Source organism: Desmodus rotundus, chromosome 12, assembly GCF_022682495.2.
Source record: "Desmodus rotundus isolate HL8 chromosome 12, HLdesRot8A.1, whole genome shotgun sequence".
In the NCBI taxonomy this organism is placed as follows: Eukaryota; Metazoa; Chordata; class Mammalia; order Chiroptera; family Phyllostomidae; genus Desmodus; species Desmodus rotundus.
This window is the reverse complement of record NC_071398.1, coordinates 8,498,293-8,518,087: the sequence shown is the minus strand read 5'-3', so window position 1 is coordinate 8,518,087 and position 19,795 is coordinate 8,498,293. Positions and strand designations below refer to the sequence as shown.

Sequence of the window (19,795 nt, the reverse complement as noted above, 5' to 3'; positions counted from 1 at the left end):
TGCTACCTCACACCCAGCCCCCCTCCCAGGAAGAGCCAATACCCAAGATGGAGGCTGGCTGGTGTCCCTGACTAGGAAGGCCAGGTGGTCTGTGCCCACGGAACCTGCCTTGGGGGAGGCTGCTTCCATCCTGAAATTGGAACCTGGAGGAAATTGGGTGGCTGAGCAGTACAAAGTTGGGGATGGGGCTTCTTGGTGCACCCTGCCAGTGCCTCCACACCCCACACCCCCATTATGAGCATCCAGAGGCCCAGATGAGTCTGATTCGGCACAGCGCAGGGCCTGGCACAGAGCGGGTGTCAGGATGTGCTGGCCGGTGCACAGCCGGATGGCTGTGTTCCTCACACTCCAGCAAGGATGCTCAGCTTCTCCGTCTCCATCTTCGTTGGGACCTCAAAGGCCAGAAGAACCGACTGACCAGTCAGAGTTGAAAACAGCAGATCAATGTGGTGGGGCTGGGAACGACACCCAGAATGTGACTTCCCGGACCTTCAGTGCAGCAATTGGGAGCTTGCCTCAGAAGCACAGAGGTGCAGGGGGCAGAGTGGGAGCCAGGGTAACAAGCCCCCCACCCCCCACCTTCCCTCAGGCCTGACCAAGGCAGGATGGAGGTCAGGGTGGAGGGGAGGCCTTACCTCTGATTTCTCATGTGACCTCAGGCTTGTCATTGAACCTGTTCTTCTATACAAGTGGAATAGTCATTCTTACCCCGTTCACCTTCTGGGGGGGGGGGGGTTACTGGGAGGAACAGGTGAGAAGGTCCTAGAAAGGGCTTTGGAAATTGTTAGTGTCAGGTCTCAATGTCTGTGCTGACACTGATGAGGAATGGGGGTGGCGACCCCCTGCCACGTGCCCGGGCGAGATGTGGTGTGTGTGACCTCCGTGGTGTGCAGGCCTGGCAGGCTGGGTGACCCCACCCCAACATCAGTATCTCTAATGACCACATTAGCAATCGTACAGAGACTCCCAGGGTCCCCCCAAACAGAAGTGCACTGAAAAGGTGGGCTAGAGAAGAATCATCTTTTCCCCGGTTGGTAGAAGCAGTCCAAAACAAAATCCAAAATAAAAACTACTCTTTATTTGTTAAACATAATTTAAAACTCTAACATAAAAGTATCTCTTCATCCGTCCCCGGAAACCCAGACTGCAGCCAGAGAGGACTGGTCCTGTGCTCTTGTGAGGGCCCAAAGACCCACAGTCCTGTGCGGCCCGGCCCTCCGTCCGTGTCCCCTCGGCAGGCAGGCCCGCCGGCCAGGCCAGAGTCAGAGGCTGCGGAAAGTGGACCCTGACTGGGGGGGCGGTGCCTGTCTGCCTGTTGGAAAGCTGATGGGAAACCAGAGTTCACAACGCGTTGGAGGCCTGGCGTAAAGCCACCAGCGAGGCCAAGATGAAACATCTGCTCCAGGCTCCCCAGGCACCTGGCTGGGGGCGAGTGGGAGGAAGGAATGGAGAAAACCGATGCTGAACCTCAAATTAGCACCCTGAACCTTGGCCCTGTAATGGCCTCCACTGGCACTGGACGAGGTGAGACTAGAAATAAATCAGTAGAAGTGACAAGCTTCAGCGAGGCAGGGGGACAGTCCCAGCGAGGCACCCTGTGTCCTGGCTGGAGCAGGGGTGAGCCCAGGCTCGAGGTGTAAAAGCCCTGGTCTGAGGCCGGTGGTGTCACAATGTAATACTATGGCGAAGGGGCAGCAGGGGGAGTGTGGGGAGGGGCTGCTTGTTGGGGGGACTACGTACAGTTGGAGATTCTGGCTGAGTGTGGGGGGGTTCACTGGGTGACCCCATTTTGTGTGTGTAAGAAATCACAGACCTACAACTAGGGAGCCCAGTCTGCCCTCTACTGGTGATCTTTGGGAATGACCACAACACAGCAGCATGGGACCTGCAACCCAAAAGGGCCAGGAGAGAACCAGGCGCAGGACCAGCCGGCCTCCCTGTGGCTCCTCCATCTCTGCTTGGGGACAAGGAGGGCTCCTGGTGCTCACTTCAAAGGCATCGAGAAGCACTTGTTCCCAGACTTGCAGCGGACCTGCTCGGCGTGCACGCGCAGCAGCATCTCGGAATCTTCAAACTGGTCCACCATTTCCTTAAACCAGGAGACAGGAGGTGAGTCACTTGAGGGGACTCATAGACCTGGAGGGTGCTGCAGATACATCCAGCCTACTGAAACCCTCCCGGGGTCAGGCACGGCTGAAGGGGAACCGAGGGCCCCAAAGGCCCTGCCCTCGGTTACCATGTCTAGTCAGCTCTGCAATCTGGTGAGGTCGATCCTACCATCCCCATGTTGTGGAGGAGGAAACAGACGCTCAGAGCCCTGGATCACGGAATCCAATACAACCAGGACTGCGACCCGGCTCTGCTGGAGCCCCAGACCAGAGCGCTCTGCCCCCTCCTGCACCATCAGGCCCAGAGTGGAGGCGGCCCGTGGGCCGTGCCAAGCGGACACGTTTTGTCTGGTTTGCAAAGTGTTTTTCTTTTTTTTAAATAGAAATTGGTTGTTACCAAGATTAGAAAACAGGGAGATTACACACAAACATCTGGATTCCTGCCTTCTCTGGAAAAACAGGAGTGGTAGCAACATGAAGCCCACATCCCTGTGTGGCCACATTCCCCACTCGCTCCCTGACCGGGGAGGTGCGGCTGCCTCTGCGGGCTGATGGGAAAGTGGAGTCTTTTACCACCTATCTCAATAGAAGAAAGGCTGTGGAGGTGGATGTTCCTCACCTGGCATGTTATACTCGTTTCAACACCTGCCAGGCCCTTGTGGGCACCCCAGCCTTTGACGTCTGGGCAAGGGGCTAGGCCTCCGGGGCAGGCCCGCGGCCAGCTCTCAGATCGGTGCTTCTCAGATTGTGTTGTGCACACAAATCCCTGGGGACCTTGTTTCCGTGCAGTTCTGATCTCTGAACTGAGGGTTGGGCCCTCAGAGTCTGTAGTGTCACCAGGCGCCCAGGTGCTGCTGCTGGTCCAGGGCCGCACTTCCAGGAGCAAGGTGGGGGCAGGGGTCTCCTGCCATGTCACTGATTTCCCGGGGATTCAGGTTTGCACACCTAATCCCCAGGGTCGGTCAGCTCCCCTCTGCGCCCCTGCACTGGGACCTCACCTGCAGCTCCCTCAGGCACTGCCCTTCCAGCTGGAGCCGAGCATCGCCCACACACCAGGCCAGGCTGACGTGGAAGGAAGGGTCCTGCAGGGGAACAGCAGGGTATAGGTGGTCCCCCAGGTGTCTTGAGGGGCCCAGGCACTCAGAGACCTGTGACAGAGCTGTTACGGCCTCCCTGATGGGCCTCTGGACAGCTCCACGGAGACCAGACCCTCAGTGTTGACCCCGAGCATCCTCTACAGGTAGACAAAACAGCCCTGGAGTGGTCCTTGCTGTGGACGGAACTGGGTCTCCCCCAATTCCTATGTTGAAGCCCTGACCTCCAACGTGATGGTATTTGGAGGTGGGGCCTGTGGGAGGCAGTTAGGGTCTGAGGAGGTCAGAGGTGGCCCTCACGATGGGATTTGTGCCTGTTTAAGAACGGACACCAGAGAGCTTGCTTCCTCCCTTTCTCTACCACTCAAGGACACAGGGAGCAGACGACTGTCTAAAAGGAAGGGAGAGAGTCCTCGCCCAAAACGGACCATGCTGACACCCTGACCTTGCACTTCTAGGTTCCAGGACTGTGAGGAAATGAATTGCGTTGCCTAAGCCGCCCAGCCTATGATATTTTGTGAGGGTGGCCAGCATCTGGGACAGGACTGTCCCCTGAGGCTTTCCTTTACATACTGTCACAAAGTCTGGTATGCTCAGTCTACTCTCTGATCCAAGACATTTCAACAGATGACATACTTTTTAAGATGAAATGAACAAAACCCAAAATGTTTAAAATTATGAAGAAACAATAACTGTGTCCATTCAAATTCATACCTATAGATCTCAGCATGATTTAAAAGGAATATACCCAGCAAAACCAATGGCCCTTTAAAACGCTGAACCTCGGCTTGGAGTCCGAGTACCCCTGGAGGCACGGGGCAAGGCATAGGAAGGTATGTGAAGCCATGCCCTTTGGGGTGTCAATTTTACTAAAAAATACTGGAGAAGATGGCTTCTTAAAAAATGTAAAAATAAACATGAAAACATGGAGGAGAAGGCATACCTCTGGTGCCTATTTAAGACACACAACAAAGAATTCTAAGAAACGCGAAGGAACGTGGGACTTCGGATGGGATGCACCCCAGCGCATCTCGGAGCTCTCCACTCTCCGGGGGCCATGTGTGCCCTCTGAAGGGCGGCATTCGGGCCACTGGCCAGGGGAAAGTTCTGGAGGGCTCTCCAGGCTGCCTCTCAGTGAAGGCTGGTCTTACTCATGTTGTAGATGGGTCACCAGAGAAGAAAAGGCCCCGCTCGTTACCTGGTAGAAAGTGGTGAGGTCAAATTCCTCCATGACTCTGTCTACCTCTGAAACCAGGTCCAGGAACTGGGCGTGCCCGGAGGTGACCTCGAGCCCGATGAAGGTCCTGGTGGGGAGAAGACAGAAGGGGAGACCACAGGGCATGAGACACAGCCTGGGAGAACACGAACCATCTGTGATGGGGCAGAGGATGTGACAGATAGAAAGCAGAGCACGCTGGGCCACGAGTGCTTTCTCTCCCGTCTCCTGGGCAGTGCACTTTCCGGCTCTCTGAGTGGCTCGTTCACCCTCCCCTCCTCTGTCTGGAAACCTTCCTTCCTTGACTCTAACCACACGCCTCCCCGGGGTCTAATAACACTTGCAGGAGCACTTCTATCTGTCAGAGTCAAGTCTGCAAACCCCGAAGCCCCTGCACCCATCTCTCCGTCATCGCTTTGGAGCCTGGCCTCTCCTCGAGGACTGGGCTCTGTAGCACTGGCCACATTCCCATCAGCACTCATACATGCTCTCTCTCATCTTTAATTTTTTAAATTTATTATTTATTTTTAGAGAGAGGGGAAGGGAGGGAGAAAGAGAAACACTGATGTGAGAAACATCGATCAGTTGCCTCTTGTATGTGTTCCGCATAAGTGCCCTGACCGGGACCAAACCTGCAACCCTCAACCCACAACCCAGGCACAGGTGCCCTGACTGGGAATTGAACCAGCGACCTTTGGCTTGCGGGACGACACCCAACTGACTGAGCCACACTGGGCAGGGCCTCTCTCACATCTTTATAAACCCTCCTTTGTGTGGCTCAGTGGATTGAGTGCTGGCCTGTGAACCAGAGTCGCTGGCTCGATTCCCTGTCAGACCACATGCCTGGGTTGTAGGCCAGGTCCCCAGTAGAGGTCACTCGAGAGGCAACCACACATTGATGTTTCTTACCCTCCCTTTCTCCCTCCCTTCCCCTCTCTCTGAAAATGAGTAAGTAAAAACCCTCCCCGGAACCCACACCTTCAGCCAGCCTCCCCCCATTCCCAGTGAAACTTCTTATAGGCGAACTGTCTGCCTTCACAGTCTCTAACTCCTCACTTTCCATCCTCAGCCCACTTCGCAGGGAACTGCTCATCCAGGCTGCCAAGGGGCTCCATGTTTGAATCTGACGGATGCTTCTCTGTCACCATCTTTGCCGCTCAGCAGTATCTGACACAGCTGATGCCTCCCTCCCTGAAACCCTTTCCTCTCCTGGCCTCCAAGGCACCACACTTTACACAGTCCTGGTTTGATTCCACCTCCGGCCTCCTTGCTGCCTCCTCTGCCGCCCTCTCTTCTTTCCAACCTCTTTATGGCCAAAGGCGGCAGAGCTCCATTCTCAGTGTGCTTATCTGTTCCACCCGCACTCTCCCAGCAGCCTGACCACAACCAGCCCTGCTTTAAATATTGCGCAGGTGCATGGCTCCCAAACGTCGTCCCCAGCTGGCCCCTCCTCCATGCAGCACAGTCGGGCATGTGACGTCTCCAGGGGAGGTCAACAGGCAGCAAAAGCTAACGGGCACAGAGCAGAGCCTTTGATTTTCTTCCCACCAGTGTTTCCCATCACAGAACATGGGGCTATTATTTACCCAGCTTTCCCAACTCCAAACCTGGCATCTACTCTGAGTCTTCCCCTTACTTCACACAGATCCAACCCATGGGTACTTCCAGTTGATTCTGTCTCCGGGATTGGGAATGTGGCCACTTCTCGGCTCCTTCACTGCCACCCCCCTAACCCAGGCTGCCACGGGCCCTGACCTGGGCAGTGCCCCTGCCTCTTCTCAGTTCTGCCTGCGTCTGCCCTGCTCCCTGACCTCTTCTCCGCTCAGTAGCCACAGACATGGTCTAGTCAGACTGACGTTCACAGCATAGATCGGATTGGGTCTCCCTTTTGTTCACAGCCCTCCGACGGCTCCATTTCACTGAGAACTCAGACTCCTTTCCTTGACCTTGAGGGCCCTGCGTGAGCTAAGCCTGCCCAACTCATCACTTAGCGCCCTCCCACCTGCTCCCCGGGTGGGCCTCCTCAGACATGCCAAGCCCCTTCCTGCCCCAGAGTCACTTCACTTGCTGTGTCCTCTGCTGGGGAGTTCCTCACAGCAGCTCTTCCTCGGGTCCCCAGCAAATGCCACCTCTCCAGGCACTTCCCTCGTGTCCCCCTTGGCCACCTGCTCCTATCATTTCACACGATAGTTATGAACAATCTCACTTGCTTTATTATCTGACTCCCCTGCAGAACGTGGGGTCCCTCTGTGCAGGGACTGTGCAACCTTCTCGCTCTTGACTCTGGGTGCTGAACGAATGGCAGCGGCAGAGACGAAAGGGATGAGCGAGCCCTCCTCTCAGAAGCGCCCGGCGGAGGCAGCTCAGGCCCCGGATCAGACAGGGAGGCTCACTTTGAAGGTGGGGTAATGATGGTTTCTTTCTTCTGAGGCTCATCAAAAACTTGTTTGGCCCATTTGAGCCTCACCAGTGCCCAATGATGACTGTATCCAGGATGGGCGTGTGATTGCGTAGGAATGGGAGGTCATAGAGGTGAAAATGTGAGCTAAACGTTAAGTTGGGGAGAGAGCTGGGCAGACACCAAGGTGATTGTTTCTCAGTCGCTGGCTTTTTTTTTTTTTCAATACGCTGTGATGTTTTTCTGACTCTGCTCCTCCCTCCCCCCATCCACGTTCCTCTATTATTTCTCTTAATGAAAGGTCCAGATTTGGGAACTTCCGCCTTTGTAGTCACGGAGTTGGTTAAAACACAAACAAATGAAAAACTCTGACAGACAAGGCCAGAGGCAAAGCAAGCCCTCAATCTTTACTCCAAAGTATCTTCTGGAAATAACAGGGCCAATGGGGAACACCCACCTGGTTTTCTCTTGGTTGGTATAAATCTTTACCCGGTTGGCAGTAAAGCAGAATCTGAAATTTAGTAGAAAAGACCACATTACGGGAAGAATAAGGAAAAAAATCATATTAAAAAATAGCACTTTAAAAATAGTTCACTCATTTCACACTTAGTATTGTCGCCCTGTTAGGTGTTAAGTTGAAGCCTAAAATATTAGAGCTGGACAAGACCTCAAGTCATCACCCAGTTCAAGTAACAGTTTCATCAGATGCCAGCAAAATTGTACTTTATTAATAGCCACTCATTCCATGAAACAATCTGAGACTGCCTCAACTTACTGACGGGAACTGAGAAAGCCTTATTTATCAAGTAGGTGGTAACAGAGCATTTAAGGGACAATTCGTCCCTTGTAGTTTTAAAGACAACTCTGATCTGGTCTAAGCAATGATAAGGTCATTCCCCGCATGCCAGGTGCTCTAATTATGCCCATTTTACAGACAAGAAAACGGAGGCTTGGTGAGGTTGGATTTGACGAGCCACAGTTTGAACCTCAGTCTGCCTGATTCCAAAGTCCTTGATCTCATCTATGATGCCTTTGTGGGACTCTGTTGGGAGGAAATTGGGGCAGAAACACCCACCAACCCACCACTGAAATCAGTTACACAGGACCATCAGCTTCGGCCAGGTAAGTGCTTCGATTCCGGCTGGTTCCCGCTGTGCGCTCTGGGACACCAGATCTCGGAGGGACAGACTGGCTTGCTGTCCTTTGTGGACTACCTTGGCAAATCCCATGATAGGAAACGACCTGTTTTATAGCCTCCAGGGAACGCAGCACCCCAGCGTCTGTGCAGAATCATTCAACTTCTGGCTTTCCCATCAGCCCTCCGCCTCCCAGTGCAGCCCTTTTGGGGAAAAAGTCTGGGATAGGAACCAGCAGGAGTTCAGGAAGTGTTCTGCAAGGGGCCTGACAAACAGCCTGGTGTGGACGTTGAATGTTTGTGGCCAGCTATGATGGTTACTTATGTGTGTCGACCTGGCTGGGCTCAGGGACACCCAGAGCTGGTAAAACGTTATGTCTGCGAGTGTCTGCAAGGGTGTTTCTGCCTGTGCGTAGCATTGGAATCGCTGGACTCAGTAAATCAGATGACAGATCCCCAGTGTGGTTGGCACCACGGGCTGCCACAGAACCAAAAGGCAGAGGAAAGGCAAATGCACTCCCTGCGCTTGAAGTGAGACATCCATCTTCTCCTGCCCTTGGCTTTGGCTTCTTAGGCTCCCACGCTCATATTGGGATTAACACCATCAGTCTCCCCCTCCCCTGCACTCCACCCTGGATTCTCAGGCCTTTGAACTTGGGCTGAATTATATCACTAGCTTTTTTGGTTCTCCAGCTTGCAGATGGCAGATGGTGGGACTTGTGACCTTCACAATGACATGGGCCAATCGATTCCTATAACCAATCTTCTCATACCTGTATCTACTGATGTGTCTGTATCTGAATCTCTGTATCAGTATCCCGTGGGTTCTGTTTCTCTAGAGAACCCGACTACAGATTTTGGCCGAGAGTGTTTTAGAGGAGCAGAATTTTAAGGATGAGTTTTCTGAATTGGTTCCGGTGTTCCTGGCATGCCGGAGAGCTCTTAGTCAAGTCAGACCGATCAAAGTCATTCTGTGACAGTTGCTGAAGCTACTGGAAAAGAGAGCTGCCCTTCCAGGTTGGCAGCTGGGCAGCCTGGGCATGCTGGCGGCCTCCTGTTTTGTCGTGACGTTGAAGCCAACCCAGACGGGCAGAGCTGAGGGATGGAGAGCGTCAGGCGCCATCTGACATCTGACCGCCCCAGTCCACTCACGCATGGAGCCAGTGCCACCTGCGAACTAGCCAAGTCAAGGAGGAAAGGCATTTCTGGTAGGAAGAAGATGTATGAAATAGTTAAGGGAAAAAAAGCCCTGGGCTGGCAAGTAAGACCAGAAGTGGCGTCCAGTCCAGATCCTTTGCTAAGGGCTAGGCTGAGGGCACCTGTGATCTCATTCCACTGTCCCAAGTCCCCTCTGAGGTAGCCGCCATCCCTTCCGTGACCGGCACACAGGTGCTTACGTAGCAGGCCTAGGTCACACACGGTGAGGTGTAGAGCAGGCAGCTCCCGATGTTCTAACCTTTAAGTTTGGCCTGCTTGCTGGGGTGATACACCCCACCTCTCCATGCCCAGGGTAGCTCAGGACAGGAAGAGGAGCCTTGGAGGGGAGGGGGAGGAGGGGCAGTGGGGAGCAGACAGCCCTCACCTCTGGCGGGAGGCCGTGCGGTCTTTCAGAGCCTGCACGAAGGGAAGGATCCAGTGATGCCGCAGAACCACACTCTGGGACAGGCTGAGGTGGAAGGCCTCCATCCTCACCAGCCGGGGGACGTAGGTCTGGGCGTGGGGCAATACCTCATCAAGCAGGTCCAGGAACTCCTCCCCGGCTTCATCTGCAGGGAGACAGAGCAGAGGGTGGGCCACTCTCAGCCAAGGTGGCATGACTGTGTGAAGAAGCCCAGAAGGCAAAGGCCTTTTCCACTCTGGGTTTTAGCAGAAAATCACCTTGGCAGCAGCCTATGTCTATGTATTTTAATAGCGTTTAAATATGTATTTCTGGTTATAGAAGTAACACGTTTACGCTCACTGTAAATAATTCAAGTAGAAAAGACCCAGTGTGTAACTCAACCTGCCCAAATACCCTGGTGAGTAGGCAGTGTAGTGAATCACTCCCCTCCTGTGGGTGGGGAAACGGAGGCTCTAAGAGTTTACGTGACCTAACACAAAATAATAGGAGCTACTACTTACTCTGTGCATTTGTGCTAAGAACTTGCCACAGATTATCTGATTTAATCTTCACAAAGGTCCTAGGAGACAGGTATTGCTATTGCCCCCATTTTAGAGATGAGGAAACTGAGGCTCTGGGAAGTCCAGTAACTTACTAAAAGGCACCCAGAGTAGTGGGTTGTGGAGCAGGGACTGACTCTGAAGACAGGGCATTTACTGTTTTCTGCCTGTCACTCACTTCTTAGGGTGGGAGTGGGACCAGAACCCAGTGCACCTAAGGCCCTCTTAGAAATCGCGTGCCAGCTGCAGCTGTACTTTGGGATGGCCTTGACACTCTGCCCTCATCCTCCCTTGGTCACCTCCTCATAGGCAGACAGGACACTATACTTAGGGTTAATAAAAACTATTTCAGGCAACGACTTGAAAACAAACTAAGGTGACAGCAAAATTCCCCAATTCTTGACCTTCGCTGTCTCTGTGCTGAGTCCTTCTTTCCCACCACCAGTGTCAGAGGCTTCTGGCTTCTTCCTCCTGGTGAGAGTCAGCCTTCTCCCACCAAGAGGCACCTAACGGTCTCGGCCACTTGCCTTTCCCACACTACTCACATGGTACGTAGACGTGGGTAGCCCAGTTGCCCCGTTCGTGGGGAAAGGTGCGCACCCGGCCCCCGTGTTTTGCACTGTCGTCCTCGGGCCCTTCCTCGGTGCCTGCAAACATGTGCAGCACGCTGTCCGGCACTGGCAACCTCTGGCTGGGAAGGGGGCTCTGGCCACTGCAAAGGAAAAAAGAAAATGCGTACATGTATCCCCCGGGCGTTCTCTACCTCTGTACACACAATGAAAGTTGTAACCACTTGTACAGGGTGACTCTGTGCATCCATTTCCCACCAGGAGCCGTGAGCAGCTTCTAGACAACTAAAAAGCTTTTTCCCCGACGACTTTGAGGCAGACCTTAGCAGGGAGCATGGTCCTCAGCCCGCGACAACTGAGCAGATGGCAACATGTGGTTTGGAGGTCACTTTCCTTAAAGGGACAAGCCTGAGCTGGACTAGCTCTGTGGTCTTGGGCCAGTTATGTGCCCTTTGTGGGCCTCTGTTTCCCCATCTGTAACGTATACTTCTACCTGATAGCACTATTGTGAGATCAACTGAGATACTACTTGAAAAGCACTCAGCAAGCACCAGGCCTGGCACATAAGAACCGAGGCTCCACGAAGTAAGAGACGTGGATGGTTTTGTTCACTGTCGAGTCCCCAAGTCTCCAGAGTGGGTGCTCAATGAATATTTATTGAGTGAATGAGAAAAACTCTCCAACGCTGTAGCTATTCCTCTGCAACTGTGTTAAATGGGGAATTGCACCTAGGAGGTACAGTGATGCGCGTCAGGACATAGCCAGTGGCAGAGGCTGACCTGAACCCAGGTTTCTTTCCTCCTAACCCTGGCCCAGCGGCGCACGGGGGTGGGGCGCACTCTGGGGTTTGCCCAGGGGTGTCCCCTGGAACCTCATTTCCCTCGTGCCCCTCCCCCTTCCCTGCCGAGCCTGCCCCGCACTGTCCCACCCTCCCGCGACACTCCGATCCCACAGGGTCTCACGTGAACCCGCACCCTCCCCAGAAAGACTCCTTCGCTCCTCACCGAGGGTGGCATCCAGCCCCCCGCAGGGCCTGAGCCCCGGCCTCGGCCTCATCCTCCGAGCCGCTGCTGCTGTAGCCCACCAGGGGAGCAGCACTCATGGGATCTCCTCGGCGACAACGGGGAAGACCAGGCAGCTCCCGCACTCTGAACCCGGAATTCCGCCGCGCCGGATATGCCCTCCGGGGGGCGGGGCTTGGGTTAGCACTGCCTCGGGGCGGGGCCTGGGCGGGCCCAGCGGGACTCAGCAAGACTACCACCCACCCAGACTGCTACTCGCTGCTTGTTGAGAGCAACTCGGAGTCTGCGGTATCCTCAGCCTCGGAAACCCGTCTCACAGATCATCTGGAGCTCTGCAGCCATGCGGGACCAGACCTCCTAGCTACGGACGGTCTCTTAAGTCACCGCGCAGTGCACTAGACAGAGCGGAGATCCCTGCCCTTCGGAGGTCCCGGAGACCCCTACTCAAGGCAGTCCGAAGTCCGAGCTTGGGGCCCCCTCTAGAGCAAGCTGAGCAGTCAGAGGCGGGTCAGTTCCAGAAGACTAGAGGGTCTCCGAGGCCCCTCCTCTCAGGTGCAGGGGTCGGGCCGGGTCCGGGAGCCCCCTCCACTAAGGCTGAGCAGGGGTCGGAAGCGGAGTCCCCTCCCTGAGTCAGCTGAGGCTTGCGGGCCGGGAGAAGGGAAAGTCGCCCCGCGTGTCCGGCTGTTGGACCCGGCCTGGCCGGGCCTCAGGGTCCCCGGCAGGGGGCGGCCTCGCTCCGTGCAGTCCGTCCTTCCCGCAGCTGCCGCCGCCCGGCTGCAGCTCCTCCTCCAGCCACGCCTCCTTGGCCCCCTCGCGCCCGCCTGTCCTCCGGTCTCCGCAAGGCCGTCGGTCTGTCTGCCCGCCCTCCTGGCGCTCCTCCTCCCCGAACCGCTATCCCGGCCACGCTCGTCGCTTCCTCGGTTCCGGCCGCCGCTAGCCCGTTCCCCGCCCCCGGGCCGGCCGCAGCCACTACGCGAGGCCGAGGATTGGCAGAGCGCGTAGGCCGCGCCTTGGCCGACAGAGCCGAAATAAAGGGGCGGTGGAGAGAGCAGCGGGTCGCCACTCGCCTCGCGCCGACGCCGCGGGCGGCCTGGAGCAGGTGAGCGGCTGGGCGCCTGGGGCGGAGTCTGGGGGCCACTCTCACGCCCGCCGCACCCCTTCCCCAGCCGGCCCGGCTGTCCCCCCAACCCTACGGCCCGACCCGGCGGCCTCTGAGCTCCTGGGCGGCCCAGGCCGGCCTCCAGGCGCAGCCGCTGCCCGGGCCCGGCCTGCGGCCCCGTGGCCAGCGCTCGGGCTGCAGCGGCCTGGCTATACCCAGCAAGTGCTGACAGGAGGCAGCTAAACTGGGCTGGTGGACAGTGCAGGCAGGGAGCTGATGGGCTTTCATTAGGTTTCCCAGAGAGGAGGAAGAGCTGGGGTGGGGCGCAGGTGTGGGTTTCCCCTTGCTTCCCTGCTCTAGTCTCTTTGCCGAGTAATCAGAGAGGCCTCATGGCCGCACCTTCCTGGAATGGGTGGGCAGTAGAACTGGGGGCCCCCGGCCAGGGACCTTATGTTTGGCAGCCATTCATGCTGGAGAAAACAGTTGTGTTGGTGCAGCCTAACCTACACCGCCCTTAGAGTAGCCCCGCGTCCCTCTTTTCTGGGGAGGCTCTGGCACCTGCTTGCTCATGCAACCTGCTGCCTTCACCCAAAGCAACCGCGTCTTTCTTTCTTCCCGGAAGATGCGGAAGGTGACAGCTTTTAGCAGAGCAATTAGAGGCCAGACTGGTTTGTGAAGTCATCCCCTTCCTTCTCCTCTTTCCCGCAGGAGAAAACTTAGAAACTTTTCAGTGTTAGAGGCAGAGGAACTGGGAACCTGAAAGTGGGTTACATTTAATTCTAAAAGTTCCTCCCTCTCGCTGTCGTTACCTTATGCTGCCACAAAGTGGTGAGTTAGAGATTTGCCTGGGCTGGGTGGTCTTTACCTTCATTGATTACCCAGGAAGTTATAGACTTGGAGCAAAGGAACAGGATTATCCCTGGAAACATGATGAGGAGCAACGCTTTATGGTTAGCATGTTACTCCCCACAGTGCAGAGGCAAACTCGGAATTGCTTACATCTTCCTGCGGGTGTGAACACAGTCAGATCAGAGGATTTAGCACTTTTTTTGGTGCTCTGGGAGTTTGCTAGAGTGGGGAGGTTCTGCTGTAACTGGTGAAGCTGGGTGGGACTGTGGGCCTATCATTTAACTCCCATCATGCATTGGCTTAGGTCCCTGCAAAACCATCCCAACTGTGTGTGGAGTGAGAGCAGGCACGTGGTCAGGGTGGAGGGCCTGGGGGATAGTTGGGAGGGATGTGGAGGTTTTTGACATGGACCTTTGTTCCATGCAGTTGTTTTAAGTGTTGACTGATGGAGGTTGTTTGCTGTTGGGCCCTCAGAGCTGGGAGGCCTGGCCTCTTCCACCCAGCAGGCTGTCCTCTTGAGCAATGGTGTCCTGAGTTGAGGTTCAGGGCAGCGATGGGAGAGGAGCTGGCAGGCCTCAGGGGGTCCCCAATCAGAACCTTTCTGCTTTTATCTATCTTGTATAGATTGGGTTTCCAAGTAAGGGTTTATTTGCAAAAAAGTTACGCTGCTAAAATTTTTGTTTTGGACACCACGGCCCAAACTGGTCAGTCTTTTCTGGGAGCATCAGCAGAACTTGTGACTTCTTTGTATTGTGGGCAGATCTCCCCAGCCTCTTGCCTGTGAGGCAGCTGATTAAAAAGGGTTGGCAGTACTTGGGAGGCTGGGACGCCTGGGCCCAGGTGAGGTGGAGACAGCCACTGTCCCTTTGCTGGAGGACCTGAGCTGCCAGCAGGGACCCAGCCTCTTTGGTAGTGGGTGAAGGGAGCCGACCTCCCAGCCCTGAGCCTTTCTCCCTTCCCAGGTTCATGTCAATGTGGCAAGTGCAGGCAGGATAGGGAGAGGAGGGGCCAGCTGTGTGTCCCTGCTTCAGTCTCACGATTTCTCTCTTCTCTACAGAACCGGTCATTGGGGAAGGCAGAGCCTCCCTGGCATTGTTGGCGCCCTGCTTCAAAGAGCCCTCTGTCTTGTAGGCAGAGCCTTGTAGTCTGTCTTGGTTAATGACTTGGGCCGTCTGACCAGTCCCTCTTCTGTGCCTTGTCCAAGGTCCTTGTCCATCCCTGATCCCCGGCAGCTTCTCTCTCTGGGTTGGGTCATCTTAATCAGGGAAACTGAAGCCATTACTCTCCAAACCCTGTTTCATCTTCCCAAGCATGTCGGAAAGCTGGCAGCAGCCGCCACAGACACAACCACAGCAGCCGCAGCCGCCGCAGCCGCAGCATCACGCAGAACCACCACCAGCCCTAGCCGAACACTCGCTGCCCCCAGGCACGGCTGAGAACCCCCTGGGCTGCGCCGTCTATGGCATCCTGCTGCAGCCCGACCCAGGCCTGCAGCCCCCACAGCACGAGCCCCTGCAGGCAGCCGGTGAGCCGGGCCCCAAGTGCGGCGTGTGTGGTCACGACCTGGCACACCTGTCCAGCCCGCACGAGCACCAGTGCCTGGCGGGCCACGACCGTTCTTTCCAGTGCACACAGTGTCTCAAGATCTTCCACCAGGCCACTGACCTGCTGGAGCACCAGTGTGTGCAGGCCGAGCAGAAGCCTTTCGTCTGTGGCGTCTGCAAGATGGGCTTCTCGCTGCTCACCTCACTCGCCCAGCACCACAGTGCCCACACCGGCACTGGTGGCCTGGTAAAATGTTCCATCTGCGAGAAGACCTACAAGCCTGGGGAGGCGGCTGAGCCAGCGGCCACTGCTGCCCCCTCACTGCCCCCAGCACCCCCGCCCCCGCCTGCTGTCACCCCTGCTGAACAGGCTGAGAAGCCATACAGTTGCCCCATCTGCCAGAAACCCTTCAAGCACCTGTCGGAGCTGTCGCGGCACGAGCGGATCCACACGGGCGAGAAGCCGTACAAGTGCACGCTATGTGACAAGAGCTTCAGCCAGTCGTCGCACCTGGTGCACCACAAGCGCACGCACAGCTCTGAGCGGCCCTACAAGTGCTCGGTCTGCGAGAAGACCTTCAAGCACCGCTCCCACCTGGTGCGCCACATGTACGCGCACTCGGGCGAGCACCACCTGTTCCGCTGCAACGTGTGCGAGCTGCACTTCAAGGAGTCCTCCGAGCTGCTGCAGCACCCGTGCACGCCAAGCGGCGAGCGGCCCTTCCGCTGCGGCGAGTGCCAGAAGGCCTTTAAGCGGCCGTCGGACCTGCGGCAGCACGAGCGCACACACAGCGCTGAGCGGCCCTTCAAGTGTGACCTGTGTCCCATGGGCTTCAAGCAGCAGTACGCGCTGATGAGGCACCGGCGCACGCACAAGACCGAGGAGCCCTTCAAGTGCGGCCTGTGCGAGAAGGGCTTCGGGCAGCCCAGCCACCTGCTCTACCACCAGCACGTGCACACCCTGGAGACCCTCTTCAAGTGCCCTGTGTGCCAGAAGGGCTTCGACCAGTCGGCCGAGCTGCTGCGGCACAAGTGCCTGCCGGGCGCGACCGAGCGGCCCTTCAAGTGCCCGGTGTGCAACAAGGCCTACAAGCGGGCGTCGGCCCTGCAGAAGCACCAGCTGGCCCACTGCTCTCCGGCCGAGAAGCCCTTGCGCTGCACCCTGTGTGAGCGCCGCTTCTTCTCATCCTCAGAGTTCGTGCAGCACCGCTGCGACCCGGCCCGCGAGAAGCCACTCAAGTGCCCGGACTGCGAGAAGCGCTTCAAGTACGCCTCGGACCTGCAGCGGCACCGGCGCGTGCACACTGGCGAGAAGCCCTACAAGTGCCCCAACTGCGACAAGGCCTTTAAGCAACGCGAGCATCTCAACAAGCACCAGGGCGTGCACGCCCGTGAGCAGCAGTTCAAGTGTGTGTGGTGTGGCGAGCGCTTCTTGGACGTGGCCCTGCTGCAGGAGCACAGTGCGCAGCATAGTGCCGCCGCCGCTGCTGCTGAGGGCGCCTACCAGGTAGCCGCCTGCCTGCCCTGAGTCCGTGCTGTGGCCCTGACCAGGCCAGGTCCAGCCTCCTTGTACGGAGGTCCCCACCCAGCTCCATGTTCAGAGTCCCTGGGCAGGAGGACAGAAGAGCACTGGGCAGGTGGAGGGGCCTGGCACACCTGGTACCTGCCTGGAGGTGGGGGAGCCAGATCGCTGTGGTTCCACAAACCTCTTCTCCATTATAGGATTCGTTTGCTTGAGACCCATCTGCCTCCCTTGTCTTTGGGGGCCTGGAACCAGACTGGAACCAGAAGTCAAGTGGCCTCTTTCCACCCCAAGGAGGGGAGGGTGCCAGCCCAACCTCCCAAAGCCTTTAGCCTAATTAGAAACCAGACGGTTAGGAAAGAAGGTGGTTGTGGCAGGGTCTGGGAGGAAGGCTGGACTCCAGAGGCGGGCCCGGTGCAGGGCATCCTCCTTCAAGTTTGTGATTGAGGGAGAAGGCCAGCTTCGTGATGTAGTCTTAGGGACCAGGAGGGCACCCCAGGAGCCACAGACCTGCCTGCTCCAGCCAGGGGCGAGGCCTCCCCCAGGTTTCTGACCAGTGAGGTGTGTAAGAGGGCTGCACGTCTGAGGGCTGGGTCTGCCTGGAGTGCAGTCAGCATAGCCAGAAGGGAGGACAGTGCCGGGATGGTACTGTCCACAGGGAAAGGAGGAAAGGCAGCCTTTGCGTGGAGATCTAATCTCGTTATTTTGGAAGCGGGGCTCCCCCCCCCAAACCACCACCACCTTTGCAGCACAGTTACAACCTCTGGTGGGGAAGGTGCTCTCAGCCACACTGAACTGCTATGGGAGGCGGATGAAGCAGGGCCAAGCTGGTGGTGGTGAACAAGCATCTTCCGCCTTGAACTGAAGTGTCAAGGGTGTGGCCTCAGTCAACTCCCAGCCTTGCTTCAGGGCCAAGACAGGCCTGCGTACCCAGGGTGGGGCAGGTGAAAGAACTGTGTGAATGGCCTCCAAGGGTACAAAGCCCTCCCAACCCATGGGAGCCCCCTCCCATCAGGCAGCAGAGATCTTACATCGCTCAGATGCTCTGGGCAACAACATCCACCTATTTCTAAGGCCAGAGAGTTCTCCCTTTCCTGCTAGCATCTCCATGTCTCTGGCTTCCCACAGGGCTTGTCCGGCCGAGGGCACCCAGGTGCAGGGAGCAGCAGGGGAAGTGATGTTAAGGGAATCAGTAGGTGGATGGAGTCCGCTGATGTCACTGGACCTCCGGGCCTTTGGGAAGCCCAGAGGATCCTTATTATCAAAATGGTTATTTTGCCCCCAGTTTTGCCCTTGCCCTTTTCCAGCCCCCTTCCTGGTCATGGGTCTTAGAAGAATTTAATTAGTGCCCCAAGGACTCAGAAGAGCAGGGAGCCCCACCTTGTCCTACTCTCCCCTTAACAAGGCTGAAAGTGCGCACGATCTCCATCTGACTGGGCCCCCACCCTGTGCCCAGAGGGGCTGGCTGACCCGTCCCCTCGGGGCTAGCTCTCAGCCACAGCCCCTGAGAAGACACTGACCCCAGGCCGACAACAGTTCCAACTGCTGATTTTTAATTTTCATTCTGCTTTCTAAAAGCAGTCGTTACACTATTCATAACATTGTATAGTTTGATTTCAAGCCATTTTGGATCTTATGTAAAAATGTGAGAATTCGGATTTTTAAAAAGAATGACTTCATTTTAGATAGCCCCTTTTGATGTTAATATATAGTGAGTCCAATGTACGCTTTAGAAGTAAAGACACTGACCATCACAGACCAAAGCACTGAGTGTTCTGGTCCTTCTTCCACAGGGCGTGATGGGGCGTGGCGAGGGAGGGAGGTGTGCGGGCCAGGGTAGCAGGCTTGACATTGGGAAGTAGGCTGAGTGTGAATCCTGAGTTGTGAACTTTTGATTTGTGTGACTTGGGTTTGTGTGACTTTGGGCAAGTCGGTGTGGGAACTCCCAGGATCCTCATCTGTGAAATGGGGAGGTTAACCCTTCCCTTGCTTGGCTTGTGAGAACTAAAGGGACTCGTGCGTGGTGGCCCTGGTGGGGAAGCTGTGAAGATGCTGAGTGAGCCAACTGCAGACACCTGGGACCCTCGGAAATGGCCCTGCAGCCTATGGACCTTCTTGGGGGTTTAACTGCAGCCCCTGTGAAGGGAGCTGAGCTGTGAGGGATCAGCTGCTCACGGGTGGTCAGAAGCCGGGAACTGGGCCTGGGAAGCACAAGAGCTTGCTCAGGGCCTGCCCAGAACAGCAGTGGGTCCCGCCGGGCCCTGTCCCAGTGGGCCGCCTGCTCTCACCCACTTCCACGCGCCCTGTTGCACGGTGATCTGTCTACATGCCCAGCCCAGCCCGGCCGCCTCCCCTCTCAGCCCTCCTCTGGCACTCCTTTTCTTCTGTACCCCACCCCTGTATCCCGGTGGGCCAACTGCAGCTCAGCCTTCTACCATTTCTCAAAGGCAAGGGTAGGGTTGGGAGAGAGGGAGAAATGACATCCCCAGGTGTGGGCATCTGAGAGCCAGTGGGGGTGGTCAGCAGGGACACCCTGTCCTGGGGGTGGGGGCGACAGTTGAGGGTAGAAAGTCAAGAGGAGAGGGTTGAGTACAGAAGGCTTAGTGGAAAGGCTGGGGATCCCAGGTATGACCTAGACCCCATACTTCTCATTCCCTCTGTGTGTGGTCAGGGGAGGCCCCTGCCCTGGAGAAGCTACGAGGCTCCTTCCTGCAGGAGGCCACTGCCTAGCAAGGGGAGGCCCACGGCCCTTTGCATCCAGGCCAGGCTTGAACCCTGGCTTCCCTTCTAGCTGAGTGGCCTTAGGTAAAACCCAGCCGGCTCGCAGAGACACCTGGGAAGCACTGGCATGTGCCTGGTGCTTTCTGGCTTCAGGTCGCCCTTCCTGAAAGGACAATGGTCTGCAAGGGCCAGAGGTAGGAGCAGCCCTGGCTGGGCATGGCTGAGCTCATGTGGGGCCTGCAATGACTTTCTTCCTTTGTCTCCAACTCCATGTCCCTTCACGAAGCAGTAAGGCTCCTACAGCTCCCACGTGGCCCTCAGCCTCTGCGCTCCAGCCTGGCCCAAGCCAGGGCAGTGA

At 56.6% G+C, this 19,795-nt stretch overlaps 2 protein-coding genes across 3 annotated transcripts; one reads left to right on the top strand and one right to left on the bottom strand.

The window, feature by feature from the left end:
• Positions 1–1,056: 1,056 nt before the first annotated feature.
• USB1 (U6 snRNA biogenesis phosphodiesterase 1) lies at positions 1,057–11,871 on the bottom strand. The gene is made up of 7 exons (XM_024551533.4): positions 11,685–11,871; positions 10,657–10,823; positions 9,534–9,717; positions 7,274–7,327; positions 4,401–4,506; positions 3,107–3,190; positions 1,057–2,089 (listed from the first exon to the last, which is right to left on the bottom strand). The coding sequence occupies exons 1-7, from the start codon at positions 11,780–11,782 to the stop codon at positions 1,985–1,987; spliced, it is 798 nt and encodes a 265-aa protein (XP_024407301.2). The 5' UTR covers positions 11,783–11,871; the 3' UTR covers positions 1,057–1,984.
• On the top strand, positions 5,448–18,555 carry ZNF319 (zinc finger protein 319). Of its 2 annotated transcripts, XM_024551534.3 has the most exons (3): positions 5,448–6,818; positions 7,751–7,938; positions 14,708–18,555. In XM_024551534.3, the coding sequence occupies exon 3, from the start codon at positions 14,962–14,964 to the stop codon at positions 16,720–16,722; it is 1,761 nt and encodes a 586-aa protein (XP_024407302.1). In that variant the 5' UTR covers positions 5,448–6,818; positions 7,751–7,938; positions 14,708–14,961; the 3' UTR covers positions 16,723–18,555. The 2 variants fall into 2 exon arrangements, with proteins under 2 accessions (XP_024407302.1, XP_053771501.1); XM_053915526.1 differs by lacking the exons at positions 5,448–6,818; positions 7,751–7,938 and adding an exon at positions 11,961–12,801.
• The last annotated feature ends 1,240 nt before the right edge of the window (positions 18,556–19,795 follow it).

Excerpts from the sequence above, each read along its gene's own strand:
- USB1 (XM_024551533.4), bottom strand. The coding sequence starts at position 11,782 with ATGAGTGCTGCTCCCCTGGTGGGCTACAGCAGCAGCGGCTCGGAGGAT. Across the intron at positions 4,507-7,273 it reads ACCAACCAAGAGAAAACCAG|GACCTTCATCGGGCTCGAGG; the intron begins GTGGGTGTTCCC and ends TCTCCCCACCAG. Across the intron at positions 3,191-4,400 it reads ACCTCACCACTTTCTACCAG|GACCCTTCCTTCCACGTCAG; the intron begins GTAACGAGCGGG and ends GTTCCCCTGCAG.
- ZNF319 (XM_024551534.3), top strand. The coding sequence starts at position 14,962 with ATGTCGGAAAGCTGGCAGCAGCCGCCACAGACACAACCACAGCAGCCG.